The 20856-nt window shown below is 42.8% G+C and overlaps 1 protein-coding gene and 1 long non-coding RNA gene across 2 annotated transcripts in view; one reads left to right on the top strand and one right to left on the bottom strand.

Annotated features, from left to right (window-relative positions):
* wdr17 (WD repeat domain 17) overlaps positions 1-20856 on the bottom strand; it is a 116722-nt gene that overhangs the window by 90368 nt on the left and 5498 nt on the right. Inside the window, exons 2-4 of the mRNA XM_017463393.3 lie at positions 2212-2340; positions 1060-1243; positions 315-545 (exon numbers count right to left, since the gene is read on the bottom strand). Of these exons, the coding sequence (XP_017318882.1) occupies positions 315-545; positions 1060-1243; positions 2212-2334 (538 nt within the window). The 5' untranslated portion in view covers positions 2335-2340. The remainder of the gene's footprint in view (positions 1-314; positions 546-1059; positions 1244-2211; positions 2341-20856) is intronic.
* On the top strand, positions 1154-19456 carry LOC108263023 (uncharacterized). Its single transcript, XR_001812064.3, has 4 exons — positions 1154-1282; positions 4654-4726; positions 14980-15075; positions 18853-19456. It is a non-coding gene; the product is annotated as an uncharacterized LOC108263023 (long non-coding RNA).

The raw sequence follows: 20856 nt of genomic DNA, 5'->3' as shown, positions 1-20856 counted from the left end.
TATATATATATATATATATATATATATATATATATATATATATATATAATTAAATAAAAATAAATTTACAAATAAAACAATAAAATAACACATCAAACAGCTACAAAATTGCAACTCATGTGTCTAAATAAGTAATAGTTAGTAGACTATCACGTATTGATCGTGACCAAATATCAGAATGTACAGCTAGGTATTAAGATTTTAAATAATTCACTTAAAATAAAACGACTGTATATACCGATTAAGATTTATTATAAAAGTAGTCCGTGCGAACACACGGCCCTGCTTAAAGGATGACGTGAGCATGACGACACCTGGCTGAAAGACGGACAGACTCCCGTCTGTGTGTCCAAACACCACTTTGCCCTTCTTTATCGGATGCCATCGGAACAGGCAGATATCCGACAGGAAGCTGTGAGCCTCTTTATGTACGGTGACGCCCGAGTCCGGCCCGGAAACGACCCACACGTACAGAGGGCCGCGGTGTGAGACGAACGCTACGCTATCACCCGTGTTCCAGCACCAGCTTATCGAGGCAGGAATACCTGCATGCAACAGGACAAGGCGGTTATAATAACACGTATACACTCATAACACTAAACATGTATATGAGGTGATATACTGTATACACAAGGTTACGTAATGTTAACATACAGGATGTAAGGAACACCATGACACGACGCAGGTCATTTCCGTAATATGATGCAAGTTTTTTTTTTTTTTTTAATAAATAAAATATTCTGTAACTCTGTAAATCTTGTCTGATTCTTTTCTCCAATACAGTGGAGTCAAAGTGCCAAATTAACAGTCTAATCTAACACACCATCCTAAAATTCACTACATATATCCAGTTTTAAAGCAATTAAACTTTTCAAACTTTTACATGCAGAATTGCACCTGAAATTGGGTTTTGTTCCAGGAAGGTGTGTTTTTTGAGGGGAATATGTTTACATGGAGATCTGGACGTTATCTGCTATCTAGTTCCGTAATACGTGCAGTATCTCTGTGCGTGTAACATGCAGTACAAGGCTAAAAGTTGAATGTGTGTGTGTGTGTTGCCTTTAGTGTTGTCGAGGCGAGCGACGGCCTTCTGCTCGGCCACGTTCCAGACGATCAGCAGGTTATCCGCGCTGGCGCTGGCGAACACCTCGGGGTTGTGTGGACACCACGAGATGGCAGTGATGGTCTTCTTGTGCTCGGACATGATGGCACGCAGCTTGAACTCGTTGTATCTGTGGTCCAGCTGAAAAGACAGCATACGGCGTACATATACCGTTCTACTGTAAGTATATAATAAACTCATGATCCCTAATGCTAGCTAGCTTGTTGTAAACAAACAAACAAACAAACAAACAAAAAACATGATTTCATGGAGGAGTCTGAGTTGTTTCCATCTTTTTTTCCGAGATTGAATATTATATACTTAATTGTGAGCACAGATTCTCATTTCCAAGTTGTAGTCGAATGCAGCATGAATATGTATTCAATCCCATTCAGTTTGATTTGTGTAGCGCTTTTAACAGTGGACATTGCGTCTCAAAGCAGCTTTACAGAAACATATAAACACAGGATGGAGATTTTAAGCGTGTGAATTTATCTCTATTGAGCGAGACGGTGGAGACGGTGGTGAGGAAAAACTCCCTGAGATGATACGAGGAAGAACCTTGAGAGGAACCGGACTCAGAAGGGAACCCATCCTCATCTGGGTCACGACGGATAGTGTGAGAGTAAAAGAAAGTTCATTATGGTGTTTATATGAAGTCTGTTTGTTGAACTAGTCCACTGTTCACTAAAGGAGACCTGAGTGTAATATTGCATGTGGTAATCGCAGTCCCAAGGCCATCGCAGCAACCGTAGTCCCATGTCTGCATGTATGCTAACTGTAATTCTTTTGTCGTTGGAAAACTGCACTATCACGCATAACTTACCAGGTAAAATTAGTGAAAATTTTCTGATGCTTTTTTTTTAATGTCTGTTTTGACTGGCTAATATAATACTGGTTAGCCAGAACTAGCATAAATTTCCTAACGACACTCACCAAGACGTGAACAACATTTCAATCTTGGTTAGCGGAAGGGTTTTTAGTGAAACGTCAATTAACTTAACCTTACCTGTTCCTTAAAAATGAAAAATTCTCTCTGACACAGCGACGTTTCTACTTAAAGGACGATCTGAAGACTCCAGAGTGAGGTTTCTATTCACAGTGTTTACCTGGTAGACATATATAGCGAGCGTAGCACAGTAAGCGAACCTGTCTCCGCTCGCTACACACACATCTTTATTCCAGGGCTGACATCCAGCAGCTAGCAGTCCCACCTGCTTCACCTGAGACATCTTTACCTGCCAACAAAACAAACAACAGAGTCACCTGAAATGTTGTACAACACCAGAACACCACAAACTGTTTTGTTTTTGTGATCGTAAAGCAAAAAACCCTGAACCAAAAAAAAAAAAAAAAAAAAAAACTCATGGCATTTGTACAGTATTTATGGTAGAAATGTTCAGTGCAGTAATGCTGTATAAAGGGGTGGAGTTAGATTGAATATTTATGGGTGTGGTTAGGTGTGCTGCTCTAATATCCAATCAGATCAGTTCTTCTCGTTACCTTGACGTTACAGTAGATTTCCCTCTTCTTGCTTTCGTTACAGTATTTTAGTTTTGGGGGTTCCCCTTGTGCAGAACTGAATTTATTTGTCCACAGTAGTGCTTAATTTCTCACATGAAAGTAGAGCTTGACCGCGTTTACATGGACAGCAGTAATCTAATTATTGACCTTATTCTGAATAAGACGTATAATATTCTGATTAAGGTGTTTACACGAGTCGCTTTTAGAATATTCCTTTCATGTTCCTGTTTTACATGTGATAGAACGTAGATGGATTAACGGCACACATCATTACGTCCCTACGCCACGCCGTCCGACGTCCCTCCGGAATTTCACGCTTCGACGTACAGTCGGTCTTCGTTATGGGACCGTATACAGTTCTGGGTGTTTTTATTTTTAATTGTACGAAAGCTTCAAGTGCGGTTAATTATTTGTCGTGCTGTACGTGCTAATAGACGACTGCTTGAAGCCGTGGGCTGCGTCCCAAACCGCGTACTTACCTAGTATATAGAGATACATGTATTTAACCTACTATATAGCAGGTAAGGACGCGGTTTGGGACGCAGCCGTGCTCTCTTGTTGAGCGCTGCCGTGTGTGATCGTGTCCTGTCGCACAATGCGGTGAAAACTCTCGCACGACGTTAACAGTGTGATTAAGGTGTGTACGTGTCTGTAACGCACGTCGATAACGCGACTAAAACAGGAATACTCCACACGTCTTCATTCCATCTGTGTTTACTCCGGGTGTGACTTTAATCAGATTAAAGTAATCAATAATCTCTGTTTACATGCTAGTGTCTTAATCAGAGTATCGTCTTAATCGGGTTCGTATCGGATTATCGTCGTCCATGTGAACGTACTGACTCAGCGCTTTAAGGTATAAATGTTATAATTTCATTGTGGAACTTGTATACTATTAAATAAAAAAAGCCCCTCCCCTTTCCCATCACCCTGCTCAATAGCAGCTCACCACAGAGTCACGATACTCTGCACACAGAAACCCAACACTGTCCTGAAGAATCTAATAACACTCTCGCGCCACTGAAACGATTTATTTGTTTATATTAATCGGAAATGTCCGATAAGTTAAAAATGGCGGTGTACTGTGAGAAAGGGTTAATCCATAATTATTTCCAATTTGCATTTGAATTTCGTCTTCTTCCTGACGTATACACGACCTCTCATTAACGGAGCTTGGTAGGAAGTAGCAGGGATCGTTGCTATCTTTCGTGACGCTGTGTTTACGTACTTTAGCTAGTACAGTTAGCTTGTTTTGCTTCGCTAATCTGCCGACGAAGCCAGTCCGGAGCCGAGGAGTGATTTATTTAACATGTGTTTAACTGAAACATTAATAACTTGAATAACTTATAAGTTACATATACAGTAGCTACTAACACTTCTCATCAGAAAAAATACTAAATAAAAACAAACAAATGCTAGACAGGCCACACCCACAAGGGATTTTTTTTCCCCTTTGAGTCTGAAGGGATTGAGAAGTGCAATTTATGTCCAATGCAGGTGGAAATCATCAGTGTGCATTTGTGGATTTGAAATGTCACCACCCCTGTTGTGCTGCTCCGCCCACATTGACGTACATTTCTGAACGTAGCTAAAATTAGCTACTAGGTGTAAAAATATAGGCTTGAAATGTCCTCTTCAGTGTTCTAGCACTAAAATGGAGTCCATTGTGTGTGTGCTTTTGTGTGTGTGTGTGTGTGTGTGTGTGTGTGTGTGTGTGTGAGTGGAAGTTAATAGTCATGTGGATGTGACTGAATTGGAATGAATGAAACTGTTTATTCACTCCTCATTCAGTGATGACGTTCCGACAGACACACACACACACACACACACACACACACACACACACACACAAGCTATGTCTATGTAAACATCCCAGCATGATGCTAGCATAGCCTTCCTGCTTGCTGAGCAACATCATACCGGATGTTGATATGGATGAAAGAAACAGTACATACTTATCTCTCTGTCTCTCTCTCTCTGTCTGTCTGTCTGTCTGTCTGTCTGTCTGTCTGTCTGTCTGTCTTTAGCAGCAGCTGCATAACCTCCTACCTTCATGCCGTCATCTCTCCTGCAGAACCAACTGAGTGTCTCCATGCCTCCGTAATTACACTCACACACACACACACACACACACACACACACACACACACACACACACACACAAACAACAACAACCTGAACCTGATGCTTTTACTGAAGACAATAAGCTAAACCAAGAGAAAAGGTGTATGTGAAGGCTAGCCTGCTATATGAGTGTATGGACAGAGGGAGAGATAGAGAGAGAGAGATAGAGAGAGAGAGAGAGAGAGAGAGAGAGAGAGACTCGTCTGGATGGGGCGTGATTACATGGTCCCAGTCGGTAGCCAGGCAACAGTGTATCACCTTCATTAACATTTAACATGAGATGCCTTTAACTCCTTCTTTCAATCCACCATGTGCACTACCGTCCATCTCTATACATCACACACTCCAATCTCTACCGTCCATCTCTATACATCACACACTCCACAATCTCTACCGTCCATCTCTATACATCACACACTCCAATCTCTACCGTCCATCTCTATACATCACACACTCCACAGTCTCTACTGTACATCTCTATACATCACACACTCCAATCTCTACCGTCCATCTCTATATCCATCTCTCCATCACACACTCCACAATCTCTACTGTACATCTCTATACATCACACACTCCAATCTCTACCGTCCATCTCTATACATCACACACACTCCACAATCTCTACTGTACATCTCTATACATCACACACTCCAATCTCTACCGTCCATCTCTATACATCACACACTCCACAATCTCTACCGTCCATCTCTATACATCACACACTCCAATCTCTACTGTACATCTCTATACATCACACACACTCCACAATCTCTACTGTACATCTCTATACATCACACACTCCACAGTCTCTACTGTACATCTCTATACATCACACACTCCAATCTCTACTGTACATCTCTATACATCACACACTCCACAATCTCTACTGTACATCTCTATACATCACACACTCCACAGTCTCTACTGTACATCTCTATACATCACACACTCCACAGTCTCTACTGTACATCTCTATACATCACACACTCCACAGTCTCTACTGTACATCTCTATACATCACACACTCCACAATCTCTACTGTACATCTCTATACATCACACACTCCACAGTCTCTACTGTACCTCTCTATACATCACACACACTCCACAATCTCTACCGTACATCTCTATACATCACACACACTCGCACAATCATCATCTCCATGCTGCTCTATCTTAAGCAACCCCTAAATGCCCTGAATAATAAACACACACCATTAAATGACATTATACCACAGCTGTCGAATTCTGGATTCTGATTGGTCAGACGGTGTTGATTAAATCCAATCATCATCAATGTTTATATTGATGCACGTCATCTTTATCTTAAAGCCACAAACTGATTTGTATATGTCATTTGCATACACACATCAGCCATAACGTTAAAACCACCTGCCTATATATTGTGCCCCTTGTGCCAACAAAACCACTCTGACCCATCGAGGCATGGACTCCTCAAGACCTCTGAAGGTGCGCTGTGGGATCTGGAACCAAGACGTTAGCAGCAGATCCTTTAAGTCCTGTAAGTTGTGAGGTGGGACCTCCGTGGGTCGGACTTGTTCGTCCAGAACATCCCACAGACGCTCGATCGGATCGAGATCTGGGGAATTTGGACGTCGAGTCAACACCTTGAACTCTTTATCATGTTCCTCAAACCGTTCCTGGACTATTGTTGGAGTGCGTCAGGACGCATTATCCTGCTGAGAGAGGACACTGATATTAGGGAATAGCGTTACCATGAAGAGATGTACTTGGTCTGAGACAATGTTTACGTAGGTGGTACGTGTCAAAGTAACATCCACGGGAATGCCAGGACACGAGGTTTCCCAGCAGAACATCCCCCAGAGCATCACACTGCCTCCGTGGGCTCGCCTTCTTCATGTAGGGCATCCTGGTATCATCTCTTCCACAAGTAAGCGACGCAGACGCACCGCCGTCCACGTGATGTAAAAGAAAACGTGATTCATCAGACCAGGCCGCCTTCTTCCATTGCTCCATGGTCCAGTTCTGATGCTCACGTGCCCATTGTTGGAGCTTTCGGTGGTGGACAGGAGTCAGCATGGGCACTCTGACCGGTCTGCAGCTATACAGCTCCATACTCAGCAATCTGTGATGCACTGTGTGTTCTGACTCCTTTCCATCAGAGGCAGCATTTCTTCAAGATTTTCATCAATCTGTAGCTCTTCGGTGGGATCGGACCAGACGGGTTAGTCTTCGCTCCTCAAGTGCATCAATGAGCCTTGGATGCCCACGACCCTCTCACAGGGTCACCGGTTGTCCTTCCTTGGAGCACTTTTCGTAGGTACTAACCACTGTATACCGGGGACACCCCACAAGACCTGTTGTTTTGGAGACACTCTGACCCAGTCGTCCAGATATCTCAATCTGGTCAAAGTCTCTCAGATCCTTACACTCGCCCATTTCTCCTGCTTCCAACACGTCAACTTCGAGAACTGACTGTTCACTTGCTGCCTGATAAATAAATATATCCCACCCCTCGACAGGTGCCGCTGTAACGAGATAATCAATGTCATTCACTTCACCTGTCAGTGGATTTAATATATTAATGTTATGGCTGATCGGTGGGTATTTGCATATTATATTTTTATTGTCGTTTCGAAAAATGAACTCAACACACAGAGTGGCTTTTTGCTTCATTCTTCATGTTTCATTTCCTGTATAGTCCATATTGGTACCTGTGACACTGCCCTCTAGTGCACATGTTCACAAGTGCAAAAATATAATCGGATCCATGTCTGGAAAATGTGGTACAGGCATGCTACACACACACACACACACACACACACACACACACACACACACACACACACACACACACACTACACACACACATACTCTACACACACATACTCTACACACACTCACACATACACAAACACACATACTGTACACACACACACACACAAACAAACAAACACATACTCTACACACACACACACACACACACACTCTATACACACACACACACACACACACACACACACACACACACACAGACACCCAGTGCCCCTCTACTCCGCCTTATTCCGGTTTATCACTATTTGCTCCCATGATTAATTTTCCACATCGTTCCCTTGTTCCATCTCCGTCTGTCGCTCTCTCTCTCTCTCTCTGTTCATCTCACTCTCTATCTGTCTGTCTCTCTCTCTGTTCATCTCCCTCTCTATCTGTCTCTCTCTGTTCATCTCCCTCTCTATCTCTCTATCTGTCTGTCTCTCTCTCTGTTCATCTCCCTCTCTATCTGTCTGTCTGTCTCTCTGTTCATCTCCCTCTCTATCTGTCTGTCTCTCTCTCTCTGTTCATCTCCCTCTCTATCTGTCTCTCTCTCTCTCTCTGTTCATCTCCCTCTCTATCTGTCTGTCTCTCTCTCTGTTCATCTCACTCTCTATCTGTCTCTCTCTCTCTCTGTTCATCTCCCTCTCTATCTGTCTCTCTCTCTCTCTGTTCATCTCCCTCTCTATCTGTCTGTCTCTCTCTCTGTTCATCTCCCTCTCTATCTGTCTGTCTCTCTCTCTGTTCATCTCCCTCTCTATCTGTCTGTCTCTCTCTCTGTTCATCCCCCTCTCTATCTGTCTATCTGTCTGTCTCTCTCTCTGTTCATCTCCCTCTCTATCTGTCTCTCTCTCTCTGTGTTCATCTCCCTCTCTATCTGTCTGTCTCTCTCTCTGTTCATCTCCCTCTCTATCTGTCTGTCTGTCTGTCTCTCTCTGTTCATCTCCCTCTCTATCTGTCTGTCTCTCTCTCTCTGTTCATCTCCCTCTCTATCTGTCTGTCTCTCTCTGTTCATCTCCCTCTCTATCTGTCTGTCTCTCTCCCTCTCTCTCTGTTCATCTCCCTCTCTATCTGTCTATCTCTCTCCTCTCTATCTGTCTGTCTCTCTCTTTTCATCTCCCTCTCTATCTGTCTGTCTCCCTCTCTATCTGTCTGTCTCTCTCCTCTCTATCTGTCTGTCTCTCTCCTCTCTATCTGTCTGTCTCTCTCCCTCTCTCTCTGTTCATCTCACTCTCTATCTGTCTGTCTCTCTCTCTGTTCATCTCCCTCTCTATCTGTCTCTCTCTGTTCATCTCCCTCTCTATCTCTCTATCTGTCTGTCTCTCTCTCTGTTCATCTCCCTCTCTATCTGTCTGTCTGTCTCTCTGTTCATCTCCCTCTCTATCTGTCTGTCTCTCTCTCTCTGTTCATCTCCCTCTCTATCTGTCTCTCTCTCTCTCTCTGTTCATCTCCCTCTCTATCTGTCTGTCTCTCTCTCTGTTCATCTCACTCTCTATCTGTCTCTCTCTCTCTCTGTTCATCTCCCTCTCTATCTGTCTCTCTCTCTCTCTGTTCATCTCCCTCTCTATCTGTCTGTCTCTCTCTCTGTTCATCTCCCTCTCTATCTGTCTGTCTCTCTCTCTGTTCATCTCCCTCTCTATCTGTCTGTCTCTCTCTCTGTTCATCCCCCTCTCTATCTGTCTATCTGTCTGTCTCTCTCTCTGTTCATCTCCCTCTCTATCTGTCTCTCTCTCTCTGTGTTCATCTCCCTCTCTATCTGTCTGTCTCTCTCTCTGTTCATCTCCCTCTCTATCTGTCTGTCTGTCTGTCTCTCTCTGTTCATCTCCCTCTCTATCTGTCTGTCTCTCTCTCTCTGTTCATCTCCCTCTCTATCTGTCTGTCTCTCTCTGTTCATCTCCCTCTCTATCTGTCTGTCTCTCTCCCTCTCTCTCTGTTCATCTCCCTCTCTATCTGTCTATCTCTCTCCTCTCTATCTGTCTGTCTCTCTCTTTTCATCTCCCTCTCTATCTGTCTGTCTCTCTCTGTTCATCTCCCTCTCTATCTGTCTGTCTCTCTCCCTCTCTCTCTGTTCATCTCCCTCTCTATCTGTCTATCTCTCTCCTCTCTATCTGTCTGTCTCTCTCTGTTCATCTCCCTCTCTATCTGTCTGTCTCTCTCCCTCTCTCTCTGTTCATCTCCCTCTCTATCTGTCTATCTCTCTCCTCTCTATCTGTCTGTCTCTCTCTTTTCATCTCCCTCTCTATCTGTCTGTCTCCCTCTCTATCTGTCTGTCTCTCTCCTCTCTATCTGTCTGTCTCTCTCCTCTCTATCTGTCTGTCTCTCTCCCTCTCTCTCTGTTCATCTCCCTCTCTATCTGTCTATCTCTCTCCTCTCTATCTGTCTGTCTCTCTCTTTTCATCTCCCTCTCTATCTGTCTGTCTCCCTCTCTATCTGTCTGTCTCTCTCCTCTCTATCTGTCTGTCTCTCTCCTCTCTATCTGTCTGTCTCTCTCCTCTCTATCTGTCTGTCTCTCTCCCTCTCTCTCTGTTCATCTCCCTCTCTATCTGCTCTCCCTCTCTCTCTGTTCATCTCCCTCTCTATCTGTCTGTCTCTCTCCTCTCTATCTGTCTCTCTCCTCTCTATCTGTCTGTCTCTCTCCTCTCTATCTGTCTGTCTCTCTCCTCTCTCTCTGTTCATCTCCCTCTCTATCTGTCTGTCTCTCTCCTCTCTAACTGTCTGTCTCCCTCTCTATCTGTCTGTCTCTCTCCTCTCTCTCTGTCTGTCTCTCTCCTCTCTCTGTCTGTCTCTCTCCTCTCTATCTGTCTGTCTCTCTCCTCTCTCTCTGTTCATCTCCCTCTCTATCTGCTCTTCCTCTCTCTCTGTTCATCTCCCTCTCTATCTGTCTGTCTCTCTCTCTCTTTTCATCTCCCTCTCTATCTGTCTGTCTCTCTCCCTCTCTCTGTTCATCTCCCTCTCTATCTGTCTGTCTCTCTCCTCTCTATCTGTCTCTCTCCTCTCTATCTGTCTGTCTCTCTCCTCTCTATCTGTCTGTCTCTCTCCTCTCTCTCTGTTCATCTCCCTCTCTATCTGTCTGTCTCTCTCCTCTCTATCTGTCTGTCTCCCTCTCTATCTGTCTGTCTCTCTCCTCTCTCTCTGTCTGTCTCTCTCCTCTCTGTCTGTCTCTCTCCTCTCTATCTGTCTGTCTCTCTCCTCTCTCTCTGTTCATCTCCCTCTCTATCTGCTCTTCCTCTCTCTCTGTTCATCTCCCTCTCTATCTGTCTGTCTCTCTCTCTCTTTTCATCTCCCTCTCTATCTGTCTGTCTCTCTCCTCTCTATCTGTCTGTCTCTCTCCCTCTCTCTGTTCATCTCCCTCTCTATCTGTCAGTCTCTCTCCTCTCTATCTGTCTGTCTCCCTCTCTATCTGTCTGTCTCTCTCCCTCTCTCTCTGTTCATCTCCCTCTCTATCTGTCTGTCTCTCTCCTCTTTATCTGTCTGTCTCTCTCTCTGTTCATCTCCCTCTCTATCTGCTCTTCCTCTCTCTCTGTTCATCTCCCTCTCTATCTGTCTCTATTTGTCTCTCTCAATCTGTACACCCTCTCTCTGTGTATCGCTGTCTGCCTGTATCTCATATCTCTATTTCGCTATCTCTCTTTCTATCTGCCGGTCTTTTTTTTCTCCGTCTCTCTTTCTCTCTCTGTCTGTCTGTCTATCTCTCATTCTTTCTGTCTCACTGTGTCTCTCTGCTACGCTGTCTTATTCAGGTTTATTAACACTTTTTGGTCCCATCATCTACCACATTGCTTTCTCTCTCTCTCTCTCTCTCTCTCTCTCTCTCTCGCTCACACACACACACACACACACACAGAGTCACAGATGTCCTCTTTCTCACTCCTCCCTCTGTTCTGTCAGAGCATAACCACGCTCATTAACAGTGCAGAACGAGCGTGAGGAACGCTGTGTAGCGCCGACTATAAAGCAGTGGGCTAAAGGTCGTGATTAGCACCACAAGTACATTTCAAGCACAATCACTGCTCCTATACACGCATGACCTCAACAACACTTCAGGGCAAGGACAGACCTGAGAGGGCTGCGGGTTTAAGTGTGCGGTGTGGTGTGTGTGTGTACTTATGGAGATTATAATCAGACAGATTTACAGCCTGCAATCTCACCCTCAACCCACATCCCTCTTACTGATACACAGCACAGACAGAGAGAGAGAGAGAATAAAGAGTAATAAAGAGATAAAAGCAAAAAAGGTAAAAAATAGAGTGTAAAAGAGGAGTGATGAGCTAAAAAAAAAAAGTGTGCTCAATTAGAAAGCACTGAAAGTGTCCATGAACAAGTTATTTATTTCTTTTTTTTTACAACTATATACACGTAAATGTAAATGGCGTCAAAGTAAATCGGGAGTACTCCAAACAGCATTAAAGGAGAGCCTTCTTAGTTATAGAAAGGCCCTCAGTGCTGGCAGGTCAACATATCTCTCCACCCGAATTTGACTTAATACTGGAGCAAAGTAGGAGTGAGACAACCAGAGAAGCATTCCCACCATCACTATGTAGAAGAAATGACTTTCAGAAGTTTTTCAGTGAGAACATTTGAAATATCACGCAAAAAAAAAAACAAAAAAAAAAATCTCAGACTGTTCATTTAAAGGCAGACAATTTTGACCATGTAGATGACAGTACAACCACATCAGATCAACCCTTCCAGACACTGAACTCATTTCACCACCAACATCATCGCCATGCGTACTAGATCCCTGGACATTTCTTCAAACAGATACTACCGCTGGGTCAAAGTAATCGATTCTTCTGTGAGCACTGGCTACGGCCATTGATTAAACCCTGATTAAAAATCCTCACCTCGACCCTAAAGCCTAACAGCAGAACCTCTCATTTATCTCCAAGATCCTAGAAAAGACTGCAGCACAGCAGTTATGCTCATATCTATAAAGGAACAACGCTAATGAAATCAATCTGTCAGGATTTAGGCCTCAGCGCAGTAATGAGACAGCGCTGGTTAAAGCGGTAAATGACCTAGTACTGGCCTCTAATCAGGTTCGTGTCTCCATCATGGACCAGTTGATCACTTCACTTCCATAAGATAAACTTTAAGTTAAAACGCTAGTTCCCGTTAGTCCCATGAGTCCTATGTGACCCTGCAGTATACAGTTACAGAAGCGAACCGATTTATAATCCCACTCTCGGACGTCACCCAGACACTGCGGAGGGCCTGATTCGAGAGTAACTACACATGCTCACTACGTAGTGTGACATACGAGATGGGGAAAATGAGAGAGAAAGGAAGAAATATGAATGAGAGAGAGAGAGAGAAATGATGCAGACAAGTAAATAGAAAAAGAGAAAAAAAAAGAGAGACAGTAAGGCCACTTGTGGCGGCGTTTCCTAGGCGATGAAGACTGAACTCAGAGAGGCGTCTGAGCTGAAGTGGTGAAAGCATAGTGTGTGTGTGTGTGTGTGTGTGTTTGTGTTTGTGTGGGTCCTTAAGATAGCAGCCTCCACACTCTCTCTCACACACACACACACACACACAAGTAGGTCACAGCATGGTACGTCCAAGGTATGTACACATGGTGTAAGTAGATAAGTACTAGCATACTTATTACACACACGCACACACACACACACACACTATAGGCAGCCTACAATCCACACTGAGTCACGGGTACATCAGTGTATAAAAGCATTCATCATTTGATGAATCAAACTCTACAGAATTCGTGGTTTTCCATTCCTCATGTTTACAAGTTTTTTTTTTAATAAATAAATAAATAAATAAAGAAGAGGAAACTGGGAGGGCTTTAACTTCCCCAAGGAAAAGACTTAAAAAGAGGTCTTAACAAATCTCCGCACACAAAATCACCAAACACTAAAACATGTTCGAGTGTTTAATTAACAGTGTACATTAACAATGTGTCTCATGCCAGAGAGCTACTTTTTAAACACCCCTACAATGGACCGTACCATTCCGTAACTGCCGGCACGCCTTACGTTAAAAGTTTATATCCTTCCAGTATTTCAAGCCTTAACGAGTTATTTCCATGCTTACAGTCCGTACGTTTTTGTTTTGCCCGAGTGATGTGTCAGTTTACTGGAGATTCAAACATAATAAATATGTCGCATTATAAATACAGAGCCGTCGATCATCGTCGAACGACCTCCCTCGTTCGGTCTCATTAAGACGACGTTGCTATTAAAAGCAGAACGGCTTTCACGCTACAGCGAGAAAAGAAAAGCCGTCGTGAAAAGAGTGGAGACGAGCTCGTTCTACTACCTTATCGTTTCTATGGGAACAGCTCAGTCACAGGGACTCGCACGGGACGTCATCATTTAAGTGTAACGATAACGGGTTATTACTTAACACGTAGACGTGTGCAGTCGTTGATCGTGAAGTTTTCTGTGATGAGACAGTGGGGAAGTGGTGGTTTAGTGGGTTAAAGGCTCTGGGTTTCTGATCAGAAGGTCAGAAGGTCAACCCCCAGCACTGCCAAGCTACCACTGCTGGGCCCTTGAGCGAGGCCCTTAACTCTCTCTGCTCAGATGTATAAATGAGATAAATGTAAATCGCTCTGGATAAGCGCGTCTGCCGAATGCCACGAATGTAAACGTGATGAGATGTTTATTTAACGTTTATGGAAGGAGTCTCCAGTCTCAGCTCTTTGAAACAAGCTTTAACCTGTTGCGCAGACGTTCCACAACATTAAATCGGACTATAAACTAGGGCTGCGCAATCAATCGAATATCGATCGCGATTACGATCTTGACGGCGCACGACGACATGAACACGATCGCCTGCGATATCGACGTTTAAAGTCCGTCCTCCGCTCATCGAAAACTCCGCCGCAGATCGAATCAAGCGCTTCCTACGCTCACAGCCAGTCACCATGGAGCGGCGCAGGGACGACGGCATCGTGTACCGCTAAAACACGGAAACGAGTTAGCATTTTAGCGCTTGCTAGAAATCATGGGAAATCATGACACTAACATGTTGCTAAATGGCACTACAGACGTCGTTGAGGACGTTGAACGTCGTCACGCCGAACAGGAAAAAACGTCGCAGATAAACTGGTTCAGGTATGCTGTGAGCAATCCCCCCCCCCCCCCCCCCCCCTAAAAAAATAACGTGTATGAAGATTCATCCAGAGTAAATCCGTATTATGAAAATGTTTTAAATCAAGTTCGGGAGCGTTCTCAGTAGTTCGGTGACGGTGACGTTGATGTCGAGCGGCCGTGGTGTAGTTTGTTTATAGCGTACGGTTAGCTGTTTATTTCTGGCCGTTGTATTTATCTTTCAAACTTCATAAAAGGTTGCGTTGATTTGTGTAAACGATCTCGATGCACAAAACGTGTTTGTATGGTAAACTTTTGTTGATCGCAGAGATTATTTTTTGCAATAATAATATTGTGAAAATCTTATTGGGTTTTTGTCCAGGGAACCGGTGTGATGATAACTTCCTGGTTCTGGTACAAAATGACATCATCCCTGAGTCTCCGCTCTATCGGGTGATTGGTCTGCGTCTCTCCTCCGGTAAACACCGTTATTGACTTTTCTACATTCGCCTGAATTGTTCACGTTTGGTTGCATATTGTTATATTCGCTTGCATATTTTTTTTTATATAATTTATATTTTACTTCTACGAGATGATGCACTTTAAGGACTAATTTGATGTAAAGATTTGTACACGAGCAGGAATGTAGCACGACGTGGAGGTGAAAGCAGTGTGAAAATGCAATAAAAGTAGGTTGTCCCTAAAATCAATGAATAATCGTGATCTCAATTTTGATCCAAATAATCGTGATGGCAAATTGCTGTGGTATAAGAGGAATAAAGGTTATGGGAAAATAATCAACTTCTGGATGGTAACCGTAACTCTGCTTCATCACAGCAGTCAGGAGTTGATTGTTTTTTTGCTATAAAAGCACGTTTTTGTTCTTTGTGTAACACTCGTAATGTCAGGCTTTGCACCTGGAACAGCTCTGAGAGATCAGCACCAAGGCCAGAGACACGCTGGACATCTCCCTGAACAACAACAATAGCACATGCACCTGATCTCTCTCTCTCTCTCTCTCTCTCTCTCTTACACACACACACACACACACACACACACACACACACACACACCTGGAAGCTTGTTCAGGGGCGAAACAAAAGAGCAGAACACTGGAGCAGAAAGAAGAGACCATGCAGCCTAATGTTCTCTTTCTATGGAGTGACTAAAAAAAAAAACACGGGTCAAGAGAGTTTTAAATTATTCAGGAATGCACTGAAATGTGCACGCATGTGCATGAGAAAAATACACATTGAGTTACACATTGAAGGCCACAAATAATGTTGAAAAAAACAAAAATAATAATAACAACAACAACAAACAAAAAAACACCCAGAAAACCAGGACGAACTCCCACATGACCAGTTCACTCAAACAAACACACTAACTGTGTTACTGGTTTATGGGCAGTCCATACCAGCGTGGATGCAGCATATTATCGAGGTGTGGACTATTTAAAAAGAATACAGAGATTTTTTTATCCTTAAATAAGTTCTCGAAAGCACTAGGAAAAGGAAATGTGGTGTGAAATAATTCACGTGGTGTGATATGATGCGATTACCAGCATGCGATGGATCATTCCTGTATAACTACACACTCTGGAGTGCTTTATTCCACTTATCCCACAGCGATTTGCCAACGATTACAATTTATTCATGAACAAAATTTTCACGGTTTATACAACCCCTACGCGCAAAAAAGTTGGGACGCTGTGTAAAATGTAAATAAGAACAGAACGAGATGATTTGCGAATCTCATAAACCCATATGTTATTCACAATACCGAGGAAAATAAGGTCGCTTTGAATTTGTTGGCCGCGACACGTCTCAAAAAAGGTGGGACGGGGGCAACAAAAGGCTGGAAAAGTAAGTGTTGGTGAAAAGAAACGGCTGGAGGTTGATTGTGAACAGGTCAGTGAGATGATTGGGTGTAAAAAAGAGGATCTTGGAGAGGAGGAGTCTTTCAGAAGTAAAGATGGGAGAGAGGTTCAGCAATCTGCGAAAAACTGCGTCTACAATTTGGGGAACAATTTCAGAATAATGTTCCTCGACCTTAAATTGCGAAGACTATGAATATCTCATCATCTACAGTACGTAATATCATGAAAGGTTTCCGAGAATCTGGAGAAATCTCAGAACAAGGATGAAAATCAATATCGCATGCCCGTGATCGTCCTCAGGAGGCACTGCATTAATACCAGGCCTGATTGTGTAATGGAAATCACTGCATGGACACCTCCAGAACTCCACAAACGCTGGCTAAAGCTCTATCACACAAAGGAGAAGCCATATGTGAACATGATCCAGAAACGCCGCCATCTTCTCCCGGCCAAAGCTCATTTAAAATGGACCGAGGCTTTACTTTATAGCTGCGATAGAGTCTTTCCCTAACCAGTCCCCTTCTCTCTCTCCCTCTCTCTCTCTATCTCTCTCTCTCTCTTACTCTCAAATAAAACGCAGCTTGTCATTTTACCGGGAAACCAGAAAGCGTAAACTCCTCTGTCCTGAATACTTTCCTGTGATGGGAAACGTTGCAAAGCACCGTGCTTGTTACAAAGCGCTGACACTGGAGACTCCTTCCATAAATGCTAAACAAACACGTCCTTACAGAAAACTCTGTAAATGGTCTGCACTTATATAGCGATTTTTTAACCTTATGGGTTCTACAAAGCGCTTTACTCTGGTTCTCATTCACCCATTCACACCAATGGTAGCCTTGTAAGGCGCTAGCTTGCCATTGGGAGAAACTTAAGGTTCGGTGTCTTGCCCAAGGACACTTCGGAATGTGGAGTCACATGGGCCGGGAACCGAACCGCCATCCCTACGATTAGTAGGCAACCCGCTCTACCACCTGATCCACAGCCACCCCAAAACTTCACCATACTAACAATACACTGTCCCTGTGCATGAGTTGTTGCTATGGAAACGCTAACATATTAGAACAAGCGCATTAATATACACACAAGATCAACATCTCATCTCTGAACACTAGACTTGTCCAGACAACGTTCACCCAGTCGAACATCATAACGGAATATAAATCAATCCTGCTCACTCACACACTCACACACACATCATCAGTTCAGTTCTAATCTAAATCATCTCGCTACACCACACACAAGAGGCTTTTAGCTTTTTTTTTTTTGCAATGTGGAGTGATTTTTAACTGTCGTTTGAGTGCGATGAAAATGACCCACTCGACACGTCTCTCGCAAAATAGCTGCGACATAGTGAAAAGAGACGGAAAAGTGATTTGAACGTGATTATCAACGCTCATTTGAATATCCTCTCATCGTGTACGGGTCAAAGGTTATGCTCTGTGTAGAAGCGGCGTTCATCAACTCCGATGATGCTTTGCTCGGATCGGATCCGCTACACATCGGGAACCTTCCTTTCTTGCAAGCTAGATACGTGTCGTTCGCAAACGATTCGGTCTTTATGGATGAATCACTGCGATGAATGAATCAGTAGGAGTCTGAATCATTCGTTTCATATAGTTTCTGAATCCGGCATCAGCAGACAGCTTCGATATATGATTATTTTACATCAATATGATGTAGTTTTATGTAGCTTTTAAACATATCTTGGCCATGATTCGCTCCTCTGTTCAGTAGGGCTGTGTTTGAATCAGTGAATCTTTTTTGCAGTGGCCGAGATTTGCTCCTCTATTCAGCGAATCAGTGTTGGATTCAGCAAGACTTTTGGTCATGACTGAGATTCGTTCCTCTGCTCAGCAGATCAGTGTTCGAATCAGTGAACCTTTTGGTCATGCCTGAGATTCATTTAATTTTGTATTTAGAGAATCTGTTTGAATCGGTGAATCTCTTGCCCGTGAGTGAGATTCATTCCAATCGTGTTCAATGGATCAGTGTTTGAATCAGCAAATCTTTCAGTCATGACCATGAGTCATTCCTCACATGTTCGGTGGATCGGTGTTTGAATGAGTGAATCGTTTCATCATAACCAAAATTCATCAGCATCACCTCTTTTCAGAAGGTCAGTGTTTGAATCAGAATCGTTTGGTCATGACCGAGTTTTGCTCCACTGTTGTTCAGTGAGTCAGCTGAGTCAGTGAGTTTAACGAATCCCGTTCATGCTCAGTGGGTGGGACAGAGAGAGATTTCCAGTGTTTTGGTGCATGCAGTAGTCTAGTTGTGTGTGGATGTGAAAATCAAGACGTTTTATAAAATAACACAAATGAACCGTTTATTTTTGCTTTCTTGACATCACTCAAACTGTTTCTTATCTGCCTTTAGACGACAGCATGAATGGATGAATGAATCCATCCATCCATTTTCCATACCGTTTATGGTCGCAGGGAGCCTGGAGCCTATCCCAGGGAACACAAGACCTGGATGCGTTTACCAAACCACACTACAGACTATCTGGAAATCACCCTACGGCGCAAGTCTTTGGACTGGAGGAGGAAACCGGAGTACCCGGAGGAAACCCCACAAATCCCGGAGTCAACATGCAAACTCTGTACACACAGGGCAGAGGCAGGATTAAAACCCCTAACCCTGAAAATGCGAGGCAAACGTCCTAGCCGCTACGCCACCATGCGCTCTGAATGAATCATTCCAGGACCTGGAGGATTTTTCTGAAGAACAGCGGGCAGTTTAACTGCTCAGGACAAACCAGGGACTCATGAAGAACTCTCACAGAACATAAACACAGTCGTGAATCATCCAGGTAACGACACACAGAATTAAGAATCAAGGGTTTGTAAAATTTTGTGCGGGGTATTTTTTTTTTTATAAATTCAGCTATTATCTTGTCTTGTGGACTAAATGTGAACATCTGTCATGTGAAATAGCTTATTCAGGACAGAAGTAAATAAACAACAACATGGGATTTTTATCATCCGTCTTATCTTGTTTTATATATATATATATATATATATATATATATATATATATATATATATATATATATATATATATATATATATATATCGTCATATCGCGCAGCCCTAATAAGCAGCACGGCGAATAAACATCTGCAACAAAAGCATCTGTTTTACACCAGAGGAATACAGAAGCGTCCCATCATCCTTCACTCTCAGAGAGAGTGTTTCTCAATACTAATAACACATCAGTGTTTTCTAACTCTTCTTGGTAACTGTGCTCTTGAGTACTGGATGGTAACTTGGGCATTAAAGGATGACGTCAATACAGGAAGCACACAAGAACGCGTACTGAGAAAGAGCCATAGACAGCACATTGTTTAATTCCGCCCACGAAGCTTTGCCTGCTGCTCTACGTGTAAATAAATGATTCCCGAATGCTCTGTGTTGCAAGTTTTACTTTATTGCCATTCTAATTCAATTAAATGCTTCTATTTTTATTCGCATAGTCGTTAACTGTTAACTTGGTGTGTCATGTTCTTTTCTTTATTTGGTTTATTTTCAACCATCATTTTTTATCTGTCTTTTATTTGTTTTGTTTTTTTTTTTGTTTTTTTTTAATCTATGCATTTCAATACTTCTAAAAAATATATATTTTTCAAAAGGTTTTGGTTGTACAAATGAACCTGACTTTATCGTTCTCCCCGTTTGCGTTCTTGTCACGTGCTCATGCAACGGATACCACGTGCTTATTGTATGTTTTGTTTTTTTGTTCTCGTTCAGACTCCGCCCCTGTCCCGTCATTGGTTTGTTCCCTGATAGTGTTCACCTGCATTTTAAGCAGTTTGTCTATTGATGCTTTCCGAGTTTCCAATTTTTTTTTTTTTTTTGTGGGGGGGGGGGGGGGGGGGGGGGGTGTCAGTAAGAAAACACGGCGGAATCGATGGATGCAACTAATGTAGTTGACGGTAAATTTGTTGAAATTGAACGTTTACTCGTCTCAAAAGCTGATTTCAGTTATTATGTGTTTGGTTTATGCGGCAAGTTATAGGCAGGCGTTTTTATTTACAATATAACAAGCGAATTTCCTGCACAAAATACGATCGCGTCGTACAATTACGGTATAATACGTTACGATAAAGTTTACCACGACTTCGTGAATTGATAAAAAAAAAAACTAAAAAAAAAAAAAAATGCTAAACGCACCTGATTCGAATTCTTTGTTCTTGATTTTCTGGAAGTAGAGTGAAAAAACCTTGCTGTATTTTTTTTTTTTTTTTTTGTACATTGTAAAACCGGTTCAGTTCATTTAACTCAAAAAATCTGAGGAAACTAATTACCTCAGATTTTTTAAAGTTGATAAATCAATTTCTTTAAGCCAAATACACTTAAATATAACAAAAATGTATTTTAA

The sequence above is a fragment of the Ictalurus punctatus genome, chromosome 3 (assembly GCF_001660625.3).
Source record: "Ictalurus punctatus breed USDA103 chromosome 3, Coco_2.0, whole genome shotgun sequence".
In the NCBI taxonomy this organism is placed as follows: Eukaryota; Metazoa; Chordata; class Actinopteri; order Siluriformes; family Ictaluridae; genus Ictalurus; species Ictalurus punctatus.
Note: the sequence above shows the minus strand (reverse complement) of the source record. Positions and strands in the feature narration are given on the sequence as shown.